Source organism: Melanerpes formicivorus, unplaced genomic scaffold (genome assembly GCF_026170545.1).
Source record: "Melanerpes formicivorus ecotype bairdi unplaced genomic scaffold, bMelFor1.0.p_v2 SCAF_2, whole genome shotgun sequence".
In the NCBI taxonomy this organism is placed as follows: Eukaryota; Metazoa; Chordata; class Aves; order Piciformes; family Picidae; genus Melanerpes; species Melanerpes formicivorus.
The window spans coordinates 15412355-15433020 of record NW_027142354.1 but is presented as its reverse complement, the minus strand read 5'-3'; the positions used below and the strand labels follow the sequence as shown (position 1 = coordinate 15433020).

At 40.6% G+C, this 20666-nt stretch overlaps 1 protein-coding gene across 1 annotated transcript in view; it reads right to left on the bottom strand.

Annotated features, from left to right (window-relative positions):
* Positions 1-53: 53 nt before the first annotated feature.
* Positions 54-20666, bottom strand: part of CNKSR3 (CNKSR family member 3) — a 66745-nt gene continuing 46132 nt past the window's right edge. The window contains exons 6-13 of the mRNA XM_068151585.1: positions 20053-20172; positions 18263-18322; positions 15246-15314; positions 14338-14484; positions 12570-12694; positions 10132-10337; positions 9562-9651; positions 54-8093 (exon numbers count right to left, since the gene is read on the bottom strand). Of these exons, the coding sequence (XP_068007686.1) occupies positions 7795-8093; positions 9562-9651; positions 10132-10337; positions 12570-12694; positions 14338-14484; positions 15246-15314; positions 18263-18322; positions 20053-20172 (1116 nt within the window). The 3' untranslated portion in view covers positions 54-7794. The remainder of the gene's footprint in view (positions 8094-9561; positions 9652-10131; positions 10338-12569; positions 12695-14337; positions 14485-15245; positions 15315-18262; positions 18323-20052; positions 20173-20666) is intronic.

Genomic DNA, 20666 nt, shown 5'->3' with positions numbered 1-20666 from the left:
GTCAGACCAAAGAGAAGAAAGAAGGCACAGTTGTACATTAAGACAAAGTCAGTTTACTTCAAAGGACCCAACACTGCTTTCCAGTTGGACATGAGATGGTGTACTAGGACATACACTGGAAGCCGAGGGAAGCAGCACTTAGCAAAGTGCAACCACACCTACCCTCTGCCAAGATATTGATCATGCTGGCAAAGGCAGTTCTGAGAATGCAAGCACACAAGGGCCTTGTTGTCCAGATCATGAACAAGAACTTTCAGAAATTGACTGATGAATGCAGAAAAGCTCCCAAGGAAGTAAACTTGAAAAATGGGCTTGAGCCGAATCGGTCATCAAGGTCCAGGTCAAAGCCTAATGAGGGGTTGGCTTAATTTGGTGTCATGGATTGACTTGAACCTGCTGCTGTTGTTCACACCATGCTACAGTCATGCCAGCTTCAAAAATGAAAGTGCTAACAATCCAAGTATTATGGGGCTTGAAGTTCAGACTGCAACATGGGAGGCTTCCTGTTCCTGTTGCTGCTTCTGGGTTCTTGGGGGTTAGTTCTTTTCTACAGACACAGTGGTGTAATGAATGGGTGTCAGCCAGATGCTGTTTAGGTTTTATGTTTTATGCTTATTTCACCACACACCACACCCCCCTGCCTTTCACTGTGCTTCTGCTGCTAGTAGGCTAATCTAAGGTAATCATGTATTGTAGTATTAATTAGATTATTAGCTAAGGTAATTACACATTGTGCTTAGGATATCGCATGTTACATTAAACTCTTAGCTCTTTATCTCAGCCCTGAGTTGTGTGTGCTACTCTTCCCCTCACTATAGTGTTGGGGGACCAGGCAGTTTAGCCCTTGCACTTGGTCTATTCAGGATGTGGCTGCAGGTATAGAGCAGTCTGTAAAAACTGCCTGTTGGTGATGCAATAAAACAGCATATATAATTTGGGGGTGAAAAAGGTTTTAAAAAAAGTAAAAATAGAGTTCTTTATTCTATCCAACTATAGTTTTCACCATCTGTTCCCTAGTTTGACTAAGTTTTAGATTAATTTCCACCTCCCCTCCCTGTTTTGCTCAATGATCTTACAGAGCATGTTGTTTTTAAAACAAGCCCTGCTTAAGAGGAAGAAAAGACTATCAGTTCATTGATTAGTACAAAATTAGTATAACACTCCTGAGTACTCTCTGCCCACTTCTGTTGGTCATCCAGAACTCAAACAGCGATTAACTCTGTGACATTAGAGGAAATACATTGCTTGAAGAATTGCCCTGAACTCTGTCTCTACAAGCCATTACTATTGATTTTTATATCTTATTTCCTCTTGCACATTATCATCTGGAAGAGTATTTTCTTACAACTACTATGTAAGGGAACACCCGAGGTATTGGCTTACAAATTTACTCTGCAGACTGAAATAGAAGCCTGCTCAATATTTCTGAAGGGCACATTCCTGAAACCTCCCTACACATATGCAAGAGCACCTAAAATTCTTTATTTTTTTGGGGTTTACAATTTTTTTTTCCTATTAACTCTGTTGATTTGCCTCTGTGACAGTGTATTCAGAATAATGTGGGGCACCGTACCAAGGCAGGATATCTGGATACATAGGTTGTGTCCATTAGGGAAGTCAACCTAGGCATAGTTTTTGTTATAACAGATATAGCTATCTTCAATACCAAGAGATGAGCCAAGTTTCTGCACAATAGAGGTTTCTAACTATTACCTACACTTTTCTCAGATTAAGCCAGAAAGATATTGCCTGTGACTTATTCCTACCTCTGTGAATCTTTTTTTTACTCCCAAACTATACAAGCACTCTCCATATTCACTATACACAGTAAGACATTAAATGATCCATGCCGTCCAAATTTAACCTCTTGGACAAAAGAAGTGCAGCAGCCTGTGGGAGTTCAAACTTTTCAGACATTAAGCCTTGCTTTTCAATTTATATGGTACAAAGAATTATCAGAAGAGATGGGTAGAAGAAATAATTCTACCAACACTGGACCGATTTCACCCTCTTTGTAGATTAAAATGCTAAATGAATGATCTCAAAAAGTTAAATTTTTAGCACTTTCCATACACTAAGACTTCTAACAGCATCTATGACTAAAGAAGAAAAATAATTACACTCATGAGTATTGTGACATGCACTGCTGTGGGTCTGTCCTGCATTTTAAACCATTCTCCCAAACGGTGATGACAGTGGTCAAAGATCTGTGCCATGTTGCTGTATGCCAAGTATCAGCTGGTTAACACTGTGTGTTGTGCACACAGAGAAAGCTGAAGCTTTCAATCTCTGTTTGTTGCTAGAGTAGAGAGGTCATGTGGGGAAGCAAACCATCTGAAGTGCAAATGCTCTTCACAGAGCAGTCTAAAAGCTGCTCTTAAAGATCTGCTTTCTACCAGTTCCTTACAACTTCACGTTATTTCTTTTCCTACACTGCTGCTTGCATATTTCCTCTCATCTGGTGTTCATGCAGTGGGGAAACTCAGTGTTTCTTTGAAACAAAATTAGTTTTTTATTAGCTGCTGCTACACATCTGCATCAGCTTATTCAACCAATTACATTATCATCTGGTGGTAAAGGACAGTTGCTCTCTATACAACACCAAGGCCCTCTCCAGATCACAGCCTGACATGCCCATCCTCTCCCTCAGTTTCTCTTAGGACTTTCTAGTACTAGCAGTGTTCTGCAACAAATATAAAGGGAAGGAAAGAGCTACATGTTTTCTTCTTTGGTGAAGGAATCATTTGGGTATTTGTGCATACCTGAGCCAAAAATCATCCTTACTTAATGGTCACCTCTCAGAGCCACATACAAGCACACCCCATAACAAAAGGATCCACAGGATGGGAAGGAGAAGCTTGCATTGTAGCATACACATAAGCAAGTCAGCTGAAAGTTCTTGAAATCTGAGGATTCTTCTGCCAGGGTTGGACACACTGGTTAAGGCTCACTTTGTTCAGAGGAGGGCTATGGGGCAGTGGTCCTCCCTCAAAATACCTGATCTGCAAGTGGCTACGGACTTACAACAGCCTTCCCCAAGTTTCTCCGATGTCTCCACTCCATGCAGGAAGAGAGAGGACTTAGTTCTCCTTGAACTTGACATAGTTTATGAATGCATGTCTCCCATAAACATTCCCTTCTTTTTCTTTCTCTCAAAAAGGCCAAAAATGGGTCAATTAAAACTGATTTTCATTTTGAATCAAGATTTCTAGAGTGAATGATGAGTGCATAACCAGAAAGCCCAACAACAGATGATTTTAAAAGTGTATTAAAGGAGACTTTAGCAGCAAATACTTTAACAGCCAGCCCTGTGTAGCTAGATCAGATCAGGTCTTTCAAAAGACGCAGACATTTGGAAGACAGTCAAGTTGCATGTGCTGGAGAGCTACATAGGTAAAAGAAAATGGGATCTGGCATTTAATTCACCTTATGAAGTCATTAGATTTACAGCTAATTATTTTATTGTTCTTTTAAGTTGTTTTCATATATTTGCTTTTCACTAATCGAAGTCAAAAAGCCCCAGATCACGGATATTAGGAAAAGAAGAGTCTCATCATGTAAGTCTTTCAACTGCATCTATCTTGTCATGTTTCAAAAAACACTGACCTAAAATGTGGCCATGTCTCTGTTTAAATGGCTTGTTCCCACAAGTGAAACCCCTGCATTAAAAAGTCATAAGAGGTATATGGCAGATGAAAGAGTACATGTCCAACACCCACAATTCACACTATAATCCAAAATAGCTTATCTATTATTATTGAGAGCAGCTATTGGAACTTTTTTATCTGATAAACAAAGTTGGGAAAAAAACCCCACAACCTCTGCCAAGGCCAATCAAATGCCAGCTTCCCAGAGAAAGATTCCTAAATATCATACATTACATACAATAGTTTTCAGAATCATAAGCAGTAGGCACTAATTGCAGACAAGAATATCAAGTAGCTTACTTGAGCGCACAGCAAGTTCACAGTAGTAAGGATGTGGCTTTTGCAGCAAAAAGGCACATATTGTGTCCTGCATACATACAATCCAACAGTCAAAAGTCCACCAATAATAGAATCATTTAGATTGGAAAATACCTTTAAGATCAAATCCAACCAGAAACCTACCACTGCCAAATCCACCACTAAACCGTATCCCTGAGCGCCACATCTGCACATCCTTTAAGTAACTCCACGGATGGCGATTCAACCACTGCTCTGGGCAACCCTTTCCAGTGCTTGACAATCCTTTCAGTGAAGAAGCTTCTCCTGTTGCCCAACCTAAACCTCCCCTGGCGCAACTTGAAGCTGTTTCCTCTTGCCCTATCACTTGTTACTTTGGAAAAGAGACTCACAGAATAGTAAGGGCTGGAAGGGACCTGTGGGGATCATCTAATCAAATGCAGCTGATAAAGCTGTTTTGCCTAGAGCAGGCTGTGCAGGAACATGTTCAGGCTGGTTTTGAGCACCGTCAGTAGAGGCTTCACAAACTCACCATTTCAGCATGCCACCACCCTCAAAGTAAAGAAGTTTTTCCTTATGTTTCAGTGGAACCTCCTGCATTTCAGTTTGTGCCCATTGCCTCTTGTCCTATCACTGGGCACCTCTGAAAAGAAACTAGCCCCATCTTCCTGACATCTGCCCTCTCTACAACCTTCTTTCAGATAGTTGTAGAGAGCGAGAAGGTTCCCCCCCTCAGCCTTTTTTCTCCTGACTAAACAACTCGCATTCCCTCCTTAACAAGACTTGTACCCTAGGTCCTTTGCCAGCTTCATTGTCCTTGACTGGACACACTCCATCACCTCAATGTCCTCCTTCTTGCGATGATCCCAAAATTGAACACAGTACTTGAGGGGCAGCCTCACTAGTGCCATGTAGAGAGGGACAATCATTTCCCTAGTCCTGCTGGGCATGCTAGTCCTGATGCAAGACAGAATGCTGTTTGCCTTCTGGGCCACCTGGGCAAACTACTGGCTCAGATTCAGCCAGCTCTTGACCAACACCTGCAGGTCCTTTTCCACTGGTCAGCTTTCCAGCCCCTCTTCCCCAGGCCTTCACAGTTGCAAGGGGTCCTTGTGACCCAGGTGCTGGACCTGTCACTCGACCTTGCTGAATCTCATACAATTGACCTCAGGCCGTTGAGGCGCTCTAGAGCCTTCCTGCCTTGAAGCATATTGCATATCCCTTCCCAACTTAATGCCATCTGCAAACTCACTGAGGCTGTACTCAATGCCCTTGTTCTGATAAAGGTACTAAAGAGAACTGGAGATGGAGACAGGCTCTTTTCAGTGGTGCCCAGTAACAGCACCAGTGACAGTGGGCACAAAGTGAAACACAGGAAGTCCCCTCTGAGCATCAGGAAACATTTATTTTTTTTTGTGAGGGTGACTGTTTGGCACAGGTTTCCCAGGGATATTGTGCAGTTCCCAGCCTTGGAGACACTAAAACACTGTCTAGATGTGGTCCTGGACGACTGGCCCTGCCTGAGCAGTAGGGCTGGACCAGATGAGCTTAGAAGGGCTTCCTGAAGGTCATTTTGTGACTCTGAGAAACTGCAGTGGTACTCCTGGTAATTTCCAGAAACATATCACTGTTTCTCATGTTTGTAAGAGCAAGGAACTTATAACAATGATGAGCTTCCTCGGTTGATGCACATGAAGGGGGCACACACAGGAGGCATTGGTTGGGTGGGTGGTTGTCTGGTTTAGCTTTATTTTCATTTGGGAGGGTAGGATTAGCTTGTCTTTAGGCAACAAGGCAGACTTCCAAAGTTTCATTCTGCCTAAGTGTGTACAGTAGTTTTTCCTCATTGCTGCAGTGAGTTAAAGGCACCTGTTACACTGAGGAAAGCTTATTTCATTACTCTTAGATCAAACTTCAAAAGAACCTAACAAAACAACAGAAACAAACTTTCCAATGTCTCTAAAGTGTGCCCAGGTGCAACCCAAAGGAACAGAATACATCCATAGTTTCTTTTGCACCAATATTCACGTTCATTTTTAAACCATGGAAAAGAAGACATGAGCCATTCAATTTTAAAGCTTTGTTTAGGAAACATCTCTGACTTTAACCTAGTTCAGTAACTGTGAGTCAGTTTGAAACAGTTGTATCCATTTGAGACAGTGCCTACAAAACAGCAGTTTCATCCCTCTTCTCAGAGGCAGAACCAAACTGGTCTAGGGTCTAACTGCACTGCAGCTGTATTTGGCCATGTCTCTAGTACAGACTGCCATCTTGGGGAGTGGAAAGGAGTGGCACAAGACAGACATTATAATGTGCTTTGATCAGAAAGGTCCAAACTAGCCCCTGTCTAAATCAGTGAGTGTCAATCAAATGTAATTAACTGAGAACTGAATTGGACATCCCACTTCTGTGGAGCTGTAGCACAACTTTGTAAGCTTTTGCAGCAGAATGGTCACATCTTCACAGCCACTTTTATGTAATGCTTTTGTCTCATGTTATTGTATACAAATCCTGCTCCAGTACAAAGTGCAAACTAGCATTTAATCTCCCTCTTTCCCCATCAATTATTAAAAATAAATTCTTCTTTTTATTCAGGAAGGCCACAAGAGTAAAGGCTGTTGGCAATGTATCATCTATGAAAATAGTTAGTCTTATAATTAGCAGAGAATACAAAAAGACTTTGCTTCTTTTCATTTGACTAATCTGAGCCCAGTACCACAGACAGGAAGGTACAAACTGCATCTAAGTGTAAAAAATATATACAACTATATTTAACATTTAAATTACTTTAAACACAGCTGTTCACATACTAACAACCTTATGTACATTCAGTTTTAAACAATACCTCTTTAGTATCTTCCTTTGCCAAAGAAGTTTTATTTTCCTCCCCAAACACCCAAAGGTACTGTAAAATTCTGGAGGGGGAAAACGTTGGAGCTATATAGAAAACAGCAAGATGTCTTACAATTGTTAAGTATCATAGCACACATTCTTGATAAAAACAATGAACCACTGTAAAAGTTCTCATAAGTCCAACAGGACTGTCTTTAAAAGCTTACTTTGGTTAACAGCAAATCATTCTTAATTAAGAAAAAGAAAACACACATTCTTTTACCACCTCTACAGATGCATTTCCTTGGCACGTTGTAACAATCCATGTATCTTTTCAGATGCAGTTGTTCAGTGATCTCCATTTGTACTGAGATTTCCATAAAATGTATTATAGATCAGGTTGGTTTGATTTATAACTAGATTAGTCCAACTTCCTATGGTCTCTGAATACGAGAACTCTTCCCAAGACTTCCTAAATCTCTGGATGTCAGAGAAAGAACAACACTACTACTTCTACCTGACACCATTGATCTTATGCAGTACTTGCAACGGTAGCACTAAATTGCATGAAACTGCTGTTTCCCTGCCTATCTTTACTGGTCAGAAGAGGAACAACTTTTCCTGAGCTCTATATACTCTGACATCCAGCTAGTCACACCAGCCTCTGATCATTCAGACAACTGAACAGGCATTGCACTTTACAGTAAAGCAATGATTTCCTCTGAGTCATCATGCATATTTCAGGTCATGTCTGCCCTCTACATCACTGGAATTTTACTCATTTCCAGGGGAATAAATGCCCTCAGCTCTTGGTCAGCAAAAGGAACTCGACCTTTGTTTCTTTCCTTCTTGCACTATGAAACCTTCTGATCCATCAAAAATCACAAACAAAAAGGCAAAAATGTCAAATTCTCCAGGAAAGGAACACCACATTAGTCACTATGCATCAGTTAAGCTGAAAAGTAGAAAAGTCTGACTGGTGAGCAAAGGCACTTGGTAACAGTCCTGTGAACAATAGTCAATGAGTCAACAATTTCAGTCTTGTGATCCAACTGACCAACAGCGAGGGCTCTGCGGAGGAAGATTTTGTGGACGACGTAACAGAGGATTTTTTAGCACCTTCCTCTTGAAAAGGAATTGTTGCACTGTTGTGAATGTCTGTATTCATAAAACACCCACTGCCTCGAATGTAATCCGTTCCTCTCACTAACTGCTTGTCAGACATTGGCCTTGACAAAGGGTGCTGTGCGGTGGGGTTTTCTTCAATGATTGGTGGTATCCTTTCATTACTGAAGTACCTGCAGAGGACATCATCACCTGTATGAACAGGAGGAGGAAAACCAATTATTCCTGGCTTTAAAGCACTTCATTAGCATTTTTTATTTTTATTAAAATAGTCTGGTTGTGTTTCAGATTGCCTAGAATTTGGTTGACTTCCACAGCACACCTGGACATATCAGCTATCGACAGATTTCCGGCTTTTTGCATCTTTAGTATTTTTAAGCAATGGCAAGAACAACAAAATAAAATTCCCAGAGATGATACAGTTTGACTGTTAAATTCCAGATTCATACACACTAAAACTGCTAGTACAGATTACCTTTATGCAAATCATTATCTTCATGAGCAAGACCTAACAAACTTTGTAACAGGCACTTCAAGTTGTTGATAGGTCAGGGCTGAATCCATATTCATCAGAATGTAACTCAGGACTAACCTAAAATCTAAAAATATTACTCTGGAAAACAGAAGTTACTTTTGTAGATAGAATTGGAAGCACTTCCCTGGTTCTGACCATTGATTTGTGATGCTTTTTATGTTTTCACTCGTTCCCAGATCCCTAACCATGGCAGCTTCTGCTAGAGATATCCTGCTGGGCTAGACAGCCCTTTGTTTCTGACCCAGTACAGCCTACATACACTTGAAATGTACTTCAGTGCTGTAGGCTTGCTTAAAAAAAGCCAACACAAAATCAAGAGTAAAGCCATACACACATGGAAAAAAAAAAAAACTGCCACCTGGTGATCATTCTATTACACTTTTTACCTACATTGTTTCTAGTATCCCTCCAGATTGATGCTTCTTGCAATTACTTTGTATTTTGGTATTAAAATAATATAATTCCGCTTCTTTTTTTCTCTAGAACTACACATTAGCTTCCAGAACTGACTTAGAGAATAAACTAAGTAATCATCCTTTCTTATGTGCCATTGTAGCAGGACTCAATCTTTCAGAAGTGAAAGAGGAGGGAGAGAAGAGCAGTGGGGGACAGAAAAAAGCCACCGAATCTAACACCCTACATTATATGCTTCTGCCTCCTTCTTACTCTGTGAGATCTGCAGAATATGTTGCTTTCTAGCAGCAGCTACAGCAAGAAGCATCTCCTGAAAGGCCCTGCAATTTACTTTTGAGAACAAGCTTGCTTCCAGAATAGTCTCCACAGTGAGAACAAAGATTTTTTTAAAAGAGCAATTTTTATGATCAATATTAAACAACATGCTATGAAGAGACAAGTAGTGGTCTGCCCTCATCACTCTAGCCTACTTTTAATTATCATAAAAATTCTAGGAATGGACAACAAAAGTTTGAGCCCCAGCACCGAAGAGCCCCACATATTTCAAAACTAGCATCTGACATTCCTGCCAAAATCAGCAATTGTCATCTTGAATCAGTTGAGCAATACGCAAACACTAATCTTCCATTCCCAATTTGAACACTTCCATCCAGTTCACCCCAAGGAAATTTTGGGGAGGAAGGGAAGAGAGAGATGAAACCAAAACCTTGCCTTTTCTCCCTGATGCTCGTGGCCTAGAGAAAGGTTCTGCAACTCCAATCCAGCTCCCATCAGCAGGCATTGACAAAGGACGAGGTTTTCCTAAAGGCAACATAGGAGATAATGAAGAATTAAGTTCAGGAAACCAGTTTTAAAGTTTATACTTCTCACAACTGAGCCAAGTAAGAGATACACCAACAAGGCATTAAAATAGCACAAAAAGGAAAAGAAAAAAAAAAAAAAAGACATTCAGGCTATTTCCACTGGTGAAATATAAGAAAGCAATATGCTGAAACTGAACAGCCACAATCTTGCTCATTTATAGCAGCAGTGAACATAATGACGAAAAGCTATAACCAAAACACACAGGGAAATGGCCAATCCTGTAGCAGCAGAGCACAGCTGAATGACATTCATTACAGAAACAACTTTTAAATGAAATTATTTCAGATGTGGAGTATCATTCACAGCTTGCAGAGACTGCCTTTAATATCCATCAAGCCTAACAAGCAGTTTTCTAACATAAATTATTCTAATCTGACCAAAGGATTTATCATAATAATGAAAGCAGAATGAACTGACCATAAGACTGTGTTTTTTCCCTCATCTTGGCTGGTAGGATATTTGCTTCTATGGGATACCCAGGTAACTGATCCGAATCAGCAATAGTAAACCTTCGCCTTCGACTCTCCTGATCCAGAAAAGAATTGGGAGACTCGGCACCCTTGGACCCAAGCAGTGGCTGGCTCGATTTGCCTCCTCCGTATACAAAACTCCCTTTTTCATCTCTGAAAGGACACAAGTCAGGTGATGGAAGAGTTTATATATTTACCAAGGAGAAAAGAAAGCTCCTCCCCTTATGCCAATTCACTTATTAAACACACATAGAATAATTACATTAAATTAAATGCACCAAGATGTTTAGATGTGCTGCCCCTTAAAAACTTTGAGAAATGAGACCTTTCTGCTCTGAGGCTATCAGAGCTCCTGGTTCATTACCTGGTGTTCAGTACACAGTTGTGACATAGGAATACATATATAGATCTACACATCTTTGTGTAAAGGCAACAGCTATTACCTTCACCTGAGGAACAAAGCTTTTCTGTCTTAATTATAGGAGTCCAACAACTGCCACTGATAACTTCATTGTCTTCTGTTCCATCCAAAAGCAAGATCTCCTTAAGAATTTCAGTAACAAATTCATAGTTTATCTACAAATGATTTTGAGCAACTTCTGCAGGAGGTCCCTTCCCAGAGCAATCCCTCATTCCAAAAGCCAGGAACAGACATTTTTATAACCAATCCTTGTGAGCACCTTTAGAAGAAAAGCTACCCTCCAAATTAAGATTTGCCTGTTTTGGTTTTTGTGGGTTTTGTTTGGTTTTCTTTCCCCCTCTTCCTTTGTACATGCTACAATATAATTGCTTGAAGCCAAGTCAGGCATAAAAATACACAGCTGTCTAAACATATACATACTCCAGTACTCACAACAGCCCCCTGGCCAACATACACCACTTCTAGTTCTCCATCAAGAACAATGGTAGAGCTCAGTGAATGAGAGAGAGCTGTTTATGGAGATACAGGGGCAGGACTGCTACACCACAACCATATGCATACAAAGAGCTCTCCGACACCACCACCATGTGGAGACTGCCATGGGGAGGGAAAGCAGCCACTGCTCTCTGCCTCCTCAGTGTGGACCAAAGACAATTCATACCAGAAAGAAAAAACAAAACCCTCACTCAAAAACAAAACAAACAAAAAACCCCAACAAACCACAACCAAAAAAACAAGCCGCACCATACAAATGCACTGCAAAACAAGCTAGGTAAAATTCAACAACCAAACAGAACTGGCTGCTACAGTTTCTCACATTTGTTTTCTTTAAAAGTTGAAAAAGCTTCCCCTTTCCCCTTGTCACCTAGGACAAGTCCCTTGCTGACAGAGATTCAGGCCTAAAGACATCTCAAGCTAGATATTACTTTGACTTTCTGGAAAATATAAACTGAGTACATGCACATAATTCACCAAAGCATTTGAAATGTAGCCATGTACAGAAAAGACCAAGGGACTATAACCTCAACTGCTAAATCTTTATTAAAAAAAGAGTAGTGAGCATGCATAAACATGAAAAACAGGGAGAGACCAAGGTCAACATGGCAGAGAGACCCTACCTTGGAGAAACCCTCTCCCTGCTGCTCTGCCCTTAAAACTGCAGTAATACAACCCCTGTCTCTGTATCAGGCTTTGTGTGACAGGAGGCAAGCTTTCCTCCCACGAAAGTCCTTCAGCAAAAGGTCAGTTTCTGTGCAGGGCTGTCTGTGTGAAACCTAAAGTGTCAGGGCTAGTCAGGAAGCATGCCTTGCCTGAAAACTCCTCTTTCACCACGTTCCCAGGTCAGCTGGCAGAGTTCTACTATGAGTCAACATGGACTCGAGAACAAAAAAAGCTAGCCATACCATACATCCGCCACTCCCACCTGCCTTTTGTGTACCCAGGTCTGCATTTTTATAGCTTACACTGCAGGATAAGAAATAAAGTTGAATTAACTGACTCTTCTTTCCCCTCAGTGTGAATGTTCCTGTTGTATACAACTTGGAGGTTTAACAAGTTAAATTAGCTCTTTTCTATCCCAACTCCCAAAATCCTTACTTTGTTTTCAATTAAAAATTACAGACAAAAATGACTTCTTGCTATGTACAGTCAGATTAAAACAAAAATCAAAAACATAGCCCCAAAACAAAACCCAAGAATGACATATTTTCACATTTTGGGAACAAGTCCAATCAATATGGTACACAATAATGTCCTACTAATTAAAAAATCTATTACTGCCTTGGTAGTTTATGCATTTAAGTATAAATCAAAGCAATTCCACATAGTTAAGGAACCAGAGGAAAGTCTGTGCGATGTGTGATTTCCTCAAGATTATGTGTACAGAGCTCTAACAGTAAGCCAGATAAGAAAAAAAAGCATAATAAACACTTTTTTTGTTCAGTGGTACATGTTTGTTTGCATACCGAGGAGAATACGGAACAGCTGGTGGAGGTGGTATGTACAGATCCAGAATGGCTGGCTTCTCTTTTTTCAGTGAGGTATCCATGGTGCTCTCTGGTAAATGGGCTGAAGTTGGCAGAGGATTGGTCTGAAATGGTAGACAGCTATCAAACATCTGAACATTGATTTACCATTCGCAAAAAGTTAATTCAATAATTGATAGCACCATTTCATCCCCGAATGAACTACTATTTCCATGTTTAATGAACACACAGAAAATTCTTAGCATTTAAATTTTCCTCATCCTCAGTAGTAGCTAGCTTTGCAGTCTCTCCCCTACAAAAATCCAATCAAACATAATGCATTGGTCAAGAGACACAATCTTTTCCTCTTTTTTTCAGATCCATTAAAAGAATGAGATTTGTTAAATATGGATGTGATCCACAGATCACACTACCCCTATTCCATACAGTGCAGGTGCCTGAGGCATGAGCAGGAGTATATTCAATTGCATGAAGGGATATAACTAGAATAAGGAAAGCAAAGGAGAAATTTTTGGTACTGCTCATCTGAGCAAGTTTGCCAATTGGCTTTTTGCGGTTCACTTCTACATCTCCAGATCTTGTCAGGCTCCTGTTTGTCTCTAGGAGAATAAAAGCTTGAAGGACTCTCACTTTTCTAGTAAGAGGACTACATTAGCCTCTGCCTGACAAGGCTTTCACTCTGGCCACTCTGTTAATGGCACCCTTGCACAACTATCTACCTTTTACCAGTCCATATGTTGGAAACAGAACTGTAAGCATGCTTCCTTCAAACACTCATTCCCTCATGGAGATGCTGCTTGGCACAGGCTATACCCCAGCCCACCTCCACTCTTCACACTGGAAACACAATCTTTGTATTGGGTAGCCTTGAAAACCCATAGGATGGTGCTTTAACCTTTGGCCCAAATTATATGCCATAAAAACAAGACACAGGCATTGGTGAAAAGAAGGATGAAAAACAGAGTCATAAGCACATCTCCTACACAGTTTGAGAAATCTGCCTGCCTTAAGACTTGTGATAGACATTGACATTTCACAGGTTGATAGATTATTCTCACAACTGTAGAGACAGCTGAGTCAGAATAGAAGCCAAAATAGAAACTCTCCCCAGTTTTCTTTATTTCAGGTAATCAGTTTAGATTCAGTTAGATTATTTCCTCCTGTAAGCATTAATCCCTAAGCTTCTTAATAAAACCAGCCATTCCTCAACACAGGTATTTAAGTTATTAACATCACTTTCTCTGCCTGCTCATTACACAATCTGTGAATTGCCCAACAACTGAATCTTATTTAAGCAAGTAGCTTAAGTACCTTGAAAAACACTCTTTCCCACCCTTCACCAGACTATAAAGGGGACAAATACATGGAATAATCTCAGTTTTTTTCAACAAAACACTTATTACTCTCTAAATTCTTCCTCTATTTATTACTCCATGGTAATGAATTCCATAAATATCAAGTGTTTCAGCAGTTTTGCCTCAGGTAAGTTTTCTCAGTGGCACAGAGATTCATTAAAACGCTCAACACACTTCTGTGTACCAAGAGGGCATCAAAAAGAGAGGGTTTGGGGGGCAGGGAAAGGTAAGAATACTTTTCCTTTTCTCTAAGGAACCAGAAGAGGACTGCCATTTCACCCAACCTTCCTTTAACGCAGGTACCCTGGGAGCTTTTCTGGTATTTGTTTTTTTCAAGTTGAAACCAAGGCTTTCCCATCCTGATGTCTAAAATTGAGCCAGTAGCCTCTCACCTGCACCAATGGTGGTTTCCAGCGCAGATTCTTCAGTGGAGCAGGAGTGAAATGGAAAGAGCCAGTAGGACGTTTCTTCAGCAGCAGCCTAACTCCAGCAGGATTCTCTCGCAGCTTTGCCACCAGGTTTTTCAGTTGCCATCCAACCTGAAAGAGAATAAACACAGGGGTTTTTTTTTAAATTATTGCTTCTTTTCTGAAAGCAAAAAGGAAAATCCAAACCCCCCAAGTCAAACTGTCTGTTTTAACATGAACATAAAGATTAAAAAAAGATATTTAAAAAAGCCAGAAAATATAACAATAAAAAATGGAAAGTTCCTTTCTGGAAGGTGTTTGTTTTATTTCAAAGTAAGATCTCTACCTAAGCTGTTAATTAAACCTTGAGATACTAGGCAAGGCTCTTTATACCTCAGCTCTGGTCCCAGAGGATACTGGGAGGATACTGTGCTGAAATTGAGTAACACTGGGATTCACAGTGAACAACTTTTATCATGTTTGTTTCTCACATTGAAAAGGCATTGCTGACCCGAGATAAGCAAAAATGTAGTCATTTTATTTAAGTTCCCAGGTGCAAACTAATTGGCAAGTACTCAGGGATTTTTTTTAAAGCTGTTTTTGTATCTGTGCTGCAGTAAATGGTAACAATGCATTTTAAAACCAGACCTTCAACAACCCATGAAGTATTTTAATATGATGCACAACATTTAAGTGTGAGACATTGCATGTTTTCAATACAAAAACATTGCAAAGAGCAAAAAGTGTCCTAGAAACAAAATGTTAAAAAGACCCAAAGATTTCAACAGGGAAACATCTGAATTGCCTCCTGACCTCATCCATTTAGAACATGCTGGGAGGAAGCTTTGCTGTGCGAGCATAAGGGAAGGTTTGTAAGGCTGTTTGTTACTCACCACAGTTTGCCGATTAACCTGGATCACTTCATCACCAGCGTGAATCTTCTGAGATCGATCAGCAGGGGACTACAAAGGGAAACCAGAAGCATGTGCTTCAGCATGTGCTTCTTACCTCCCATAGCAACCCACACCAAACTAAGTCAAAAAGGTTTTATCTATAATGAGGCCACTGATGAAAATTTTTGCACTGCTAAATCACACATCATATCTGCTGATGACCTGAGAAATGCAAACAAATACAACTGGCAATTTGTTTTTCATTGGGGAAACCACAGGAAAAGGTAGAAGGCATAGCCTACATCTGCCACAGGCCAAATTCTACTTCAGTCACGAGACGGTCTCCTTTGTCTCTGCCTCCAGTTTGCACTGGAGTTTCAGACAGTACTGGGAGAGGACTGAAGAGGAGACTTCTGTCCCAAAACAGAAATTATCTTTTACTTAGTTTTCAAGGCATACTGACTAAAAAAGAAAAAAAATCAAATGTAGGACCAAAACCTCTCCAACAGACAAAATAGATCTGTTGCACTTTCCCTTTCCTAATGTAAATAACATCCAAAATGTGAAATTATCTCCCTGAATCACCAAGGTCAACAGAAAAAATAATATACCTGCATACATCAAGTGTATGTATACAGGTTATTTTTCAAATACCTATCCAATAATAATACACCTTAAAATACCATTTTCTTGGAACAAAAGCCAAGCCCTGGAGAACCATTAGCAATTAACAGCTAAATATGTCAATATTTACTTACATTTATCTACAGCTGGTGCCATAGACCAGCTATTGCTGCAGCTGTTCAAAAAAAAAACCAAAACCAGTCTTGCTGCTACAGCACACCCGCAGCCTTGACAACACCCAAAGTGTACCAGCATATTACATTGCTATATTGCACTAAAGCCACAGGACAATTTCTCCTCCCATTCCCATGCCCTCCATGAGCTGACAGCAGGCCAGCTCTTCCTAGAGACTCCAGAACCATAGGAATGAACAGCACAACATGAGAAGAAAACAACAGGGGATTTTGTGGGAGGCTCCTACTATCATGAGTAACCCTGTTTCTTCATTGTCTTCTCACTTCCTCTGAGAGAAAATGCCCCCATAGAAACTGCATATGTATCTATGAGTCAACCAAGATCACAAATGCTGAGCCAAAGTCAACTTTGTGAAAAACAAAGCTGATTTCCAGCTGTCCTTCAGGCAATCAAAATCCCATGTAGGGGAGTGCCAGGTACGTATCACAGCAGAAACTGCAATCACGTGAGTACATAGGAAAGAGCAAAGTTTAGATCTAAACCAACATGATGCTGGAAGTTACAACTTGGAAATTCTCTTGGCTGATTGGTATCAAATTCATGGACTTCCCTGGCCCTTGCAATGTACAACATTGTTAATTCTGGGGTGCAGTTTTACTGCATTCCAAAACCCATTCTGGGGGTAACAACAAAAATACCATTCCAAACCTAAGGAGAAAACTGATTCCACCTGGGTCTCCTAAATGGCTCTGTTAAGCAAGATTCCATAAGCGCTGCTTGAAAGACCAGCACAGAGCCACAAAAATGATTAAGGGAGAGGATCACAGGATGTTAGGGGTTGGAAGGATCCTCTGAAGACTGAGTCCACCCGCCTGCCAGAGGAGGGCCAAAAAATCTAGCACAGGTCACACAAGAACACATCCAGATGGGTCTTGAAAGTCTCCATAGGAAGAGTGGAACATCATGCCAATGGCATCCTGCCTTGTATCAGAAATGCTGTGTCCAGCAGTAGTGAGGTGATAGTCCCCTTGTACTCAGCTCTGGTGAGGCCAAACCTCAAGTATTGTGTCCAGTTTTGGGCACAACACTCAATACAGGAGAGATGTGGAGGTGCTAGAACAAGTGCAGAGGAGGGCAACAAAGTTGGGGAAGGGCCTGGAGAATCAATCTTATGAGAAGCGACTGAGGGAGCTGGGGCTGTTTAGTTTGGAAAAGAGGAGGCTGAGGGGAGACCTCATCACTCTCTACAACTACCTGAAAGGATGTTATAGAGAGGTTGGTGCTGGTCTCTTCTCACTGGTAGTTGGTGATACAACAAGAGGGAATGGCCTCAAGCTATGACTGGGTAGGTTTAGACTGGACATTAGGAAAAAAAAAAACATCTTCCCAGCAAGAGTGGTCAGGCATCAGAATGTGCTGCCCAGGGAGGTGGTTGAGTCACCAACCCTGGATGTGTTTAAAGGCCATTTGGATGTGGTGCTTGGTATACAGTTTAGGGGTGAATTTTGTAGAGTAGGGTTATCAGTTGGACTTGGTGATTCTGGGGTTCTTTTCCAATCTGAATGTTCCTGTGATTCTGTGATCTTCCTTATGAGGAGAGACTGAGGAAGGTGAGTCTCTTTAGACTTAAGAGGAGGAATCTAAGGAGTGACCTCATTAATGCTTATAAATATGTAAAGGGTGAGTGCCAAGAGGATGGAGTCAGGCTCTTCTTGGTGATGCCCAATGACAGGACAAGAGACAACAGATGGAAGTTGAGGCATAGGGAATTCCATGTAAACATGAGGAAAAAATTTTTCCCTTTGAGGGTGACAGAACACTGGAACAGGCTGCCCAGGGCAGCTGTGGAGTCTCCCTCTCTGGAGATATTCCAGACCCGCCTGGATGTGTTCCTGTGTAATCTGGTACAGGCGATCCTGCTCTGGCAGAAGGGTTGGACTAGATCTCTCGAGGTCCCATCCAGCCTCTAACATTCTGTGAATCATTCAAAACAGCAGATACAGTAACTTATAGCAATTATTTTAATGGCAAATGTTGGAACTAACTCATGTACTTGCAGAAACTAGTTTAATTAGACTAACAGTTAGTCATGTAGACAAAATATTTACAGATTGTGGATAAACAAATGATGCCTCACACAGTATTTAAAACAGTTATATCATGAAAGCCATATGTAAAACAGGACATAGTAGTAAAAAAAGTCAAACTCAAAGCTACTGTCAGATAACCTCAATTAATCTACATTATTTTTCACTTACATTTTCTGTAGTTCCAGTGATTACATGCAATCCATCATAAGTTGATTTGATGTACATTCCCTAAATATAAGTAGAAAATGAAAAACAAGTTTAAAGGGAAAAAAATGCATGACTTATCTGATTAAACAACTGACGGCAGACGACTAAAAACATCATTAAAACCACGTAAAATCACGTATTTTCCCTAGAGATGGGTGTGGCCTGATGTTACACACAGTCTAAACCCATTCACAGATCACACCGACTGTCATTAATTATAATAATTATAGTTACTTAAACCATCTAATATATGGAATGCAATTTAGAAATACTGTCTGGTTCGTGATACCAACCCAACCATTGCTGGTCTTGCTGGCCTGCCAGTCATTGGCCTAGAACAAAGCTTTTTATCTCCACTGCCCGCTCTGCACTACAAAATTACAGATTTTACTAGACAGCTACCAGCTCTCTACATACAAAGCATACTTACAAGGGTATGCTACAGATATTGCCTACATGTTCTTTTACAGTTTCCCTTGGCAAGTAAATATACAGGCTGCCCTGTAACCACAGTGCTGACATAAGGACTGAAAGCTATGGCAGAACCAAGTATTTGTGGCTCTATGCTCATGCTGAGTGTGACTACAAGGACAAATTCAGATGAAGTGGGTGTTAACCATATGAACACAATTTCTAAAAAATCACCAGCAGGCTATTGCACAGTTTTCCCCACAAAAGATGACCAGTGCATTGGCTTCATTACTTAGAACCAAGTGTATCTCCACTTTTCCTACCTACACCTCTTGCTAGAAGCACTTGCAGTGAGCCGCACAGAACTGTTATTCAATCATAGGCATCTTAACCGCCTAAAGCTACCACAGTTGCTTAGAAGTGAAAGAATGGCAAAATTTCTTTGCCCCTTCCTCTCCAGCCAATTCCCTTCCCAGTTTGCCAATTGCATGCACCTATCTTCTCGTTTTTTACTTAGTCCAGGCTAGGCTGACTCTCTCTCTCACTGTAGCTTGTGCTTTCTCAAAGAAGTCCCCACAATTTCAAGAATGCATGACTGTTTCAGTCAAATCCAGTGGCCTAGGTAAAATTATATAGCATAATAAGACTATAACGCATCCTCTGAAAGCATTCATCTCTTCTGCCTGCAGGGCTGAGAAATGGAACACAAACGCACTCAAGAATTTAAATTCCCTCCAACTCATAGATGTTTGTCTGTACCCCAGCCAGAAAATCCACCAAGATTTAAAACAGTTTCTCATAACCTGCACTCAACTAAACAGCATCCCCTGAATGAACTAGATTCAGTAATGTTATAGGGCCCCTGAGTATTTGAAAGGATTTCTCATATTCCTGCCAACAGCAAGCCTCAAAAATCCTCATGTTCTTCTGTATTGCTATAAACACACATAAAAATGCATCTTTGAAACACAAATACGGTTTTTCTCATCACCTTTTCCTTCCCCCAGTCAACTCTATAAAAATAGCTGGTTACAGTAACCTGCAAAAATAGAACTATTAATTTCACAAGTATCTGTAAATTACCCCATCTTCCTGTTGAAGACACAAATCTGCAACAATTTACCATCAAAAATACGTATTTGGGAGCAAACTTATCACTGTACATACCCATCTCTAGCAGCCACTTAAGCATACTACCTGACAATAAACCTCCAGAGTTCCTTTCCCACACATCTTTCTGTTCCCCTTAATGGTTTTGAAGTATCTTCTTGTGAGCACTGGCTCACAAAACAGCTTATGAAACACTGGTGACACAAGGACACTCCAGAGTCAGTCCTTACCAGGCCTTCCCCAGGTTTAATGTTGGTTAAATGAACCTCCTCCAGACACGCACACTGGCTCATCAATGGATCTGTAGCTGATCGGATGGCTTTATCGCAAATGCCATTTAAAGTCTTGGCCTATGATGACAACATACAAGAAACTGTTACAAAATTTCACTCCTGGCTTCTTCCCCTTTCAATTATAAAAAAATGGAAAGGGAACAGTAATTTGGCCCACTAATAAAAACATAGTGAAGTATCACTGAAAAAGGAGTTTGATTTGTACAGATCTACCCCACAGCATTTGAATTTTCTTACTGTAACATAGCACAACCTGTTTCTATTAGTGCCACCTCATCATCACTAACAGATGCCAACACACTCTTCATTTAAAAAAGCATAAACACAAGAAATAAAGCAAAAACACTGGGTTTGTTTGCTTTAATCAAAATATACCCCACTAAAATAGGGAATCGTTTTGGTGATTCCTTGTGAGTACAACTTCCAAAGAACAAGGTGAAATTTCTGCTATGAGGATAAAACTGACCACTTGTCAGAAAAAGCTTGATAGTACAATGTCAAATACCTAGCTCTTCAGCATTTCAGCATTACTTCTCTCCACTGTGCCTCTG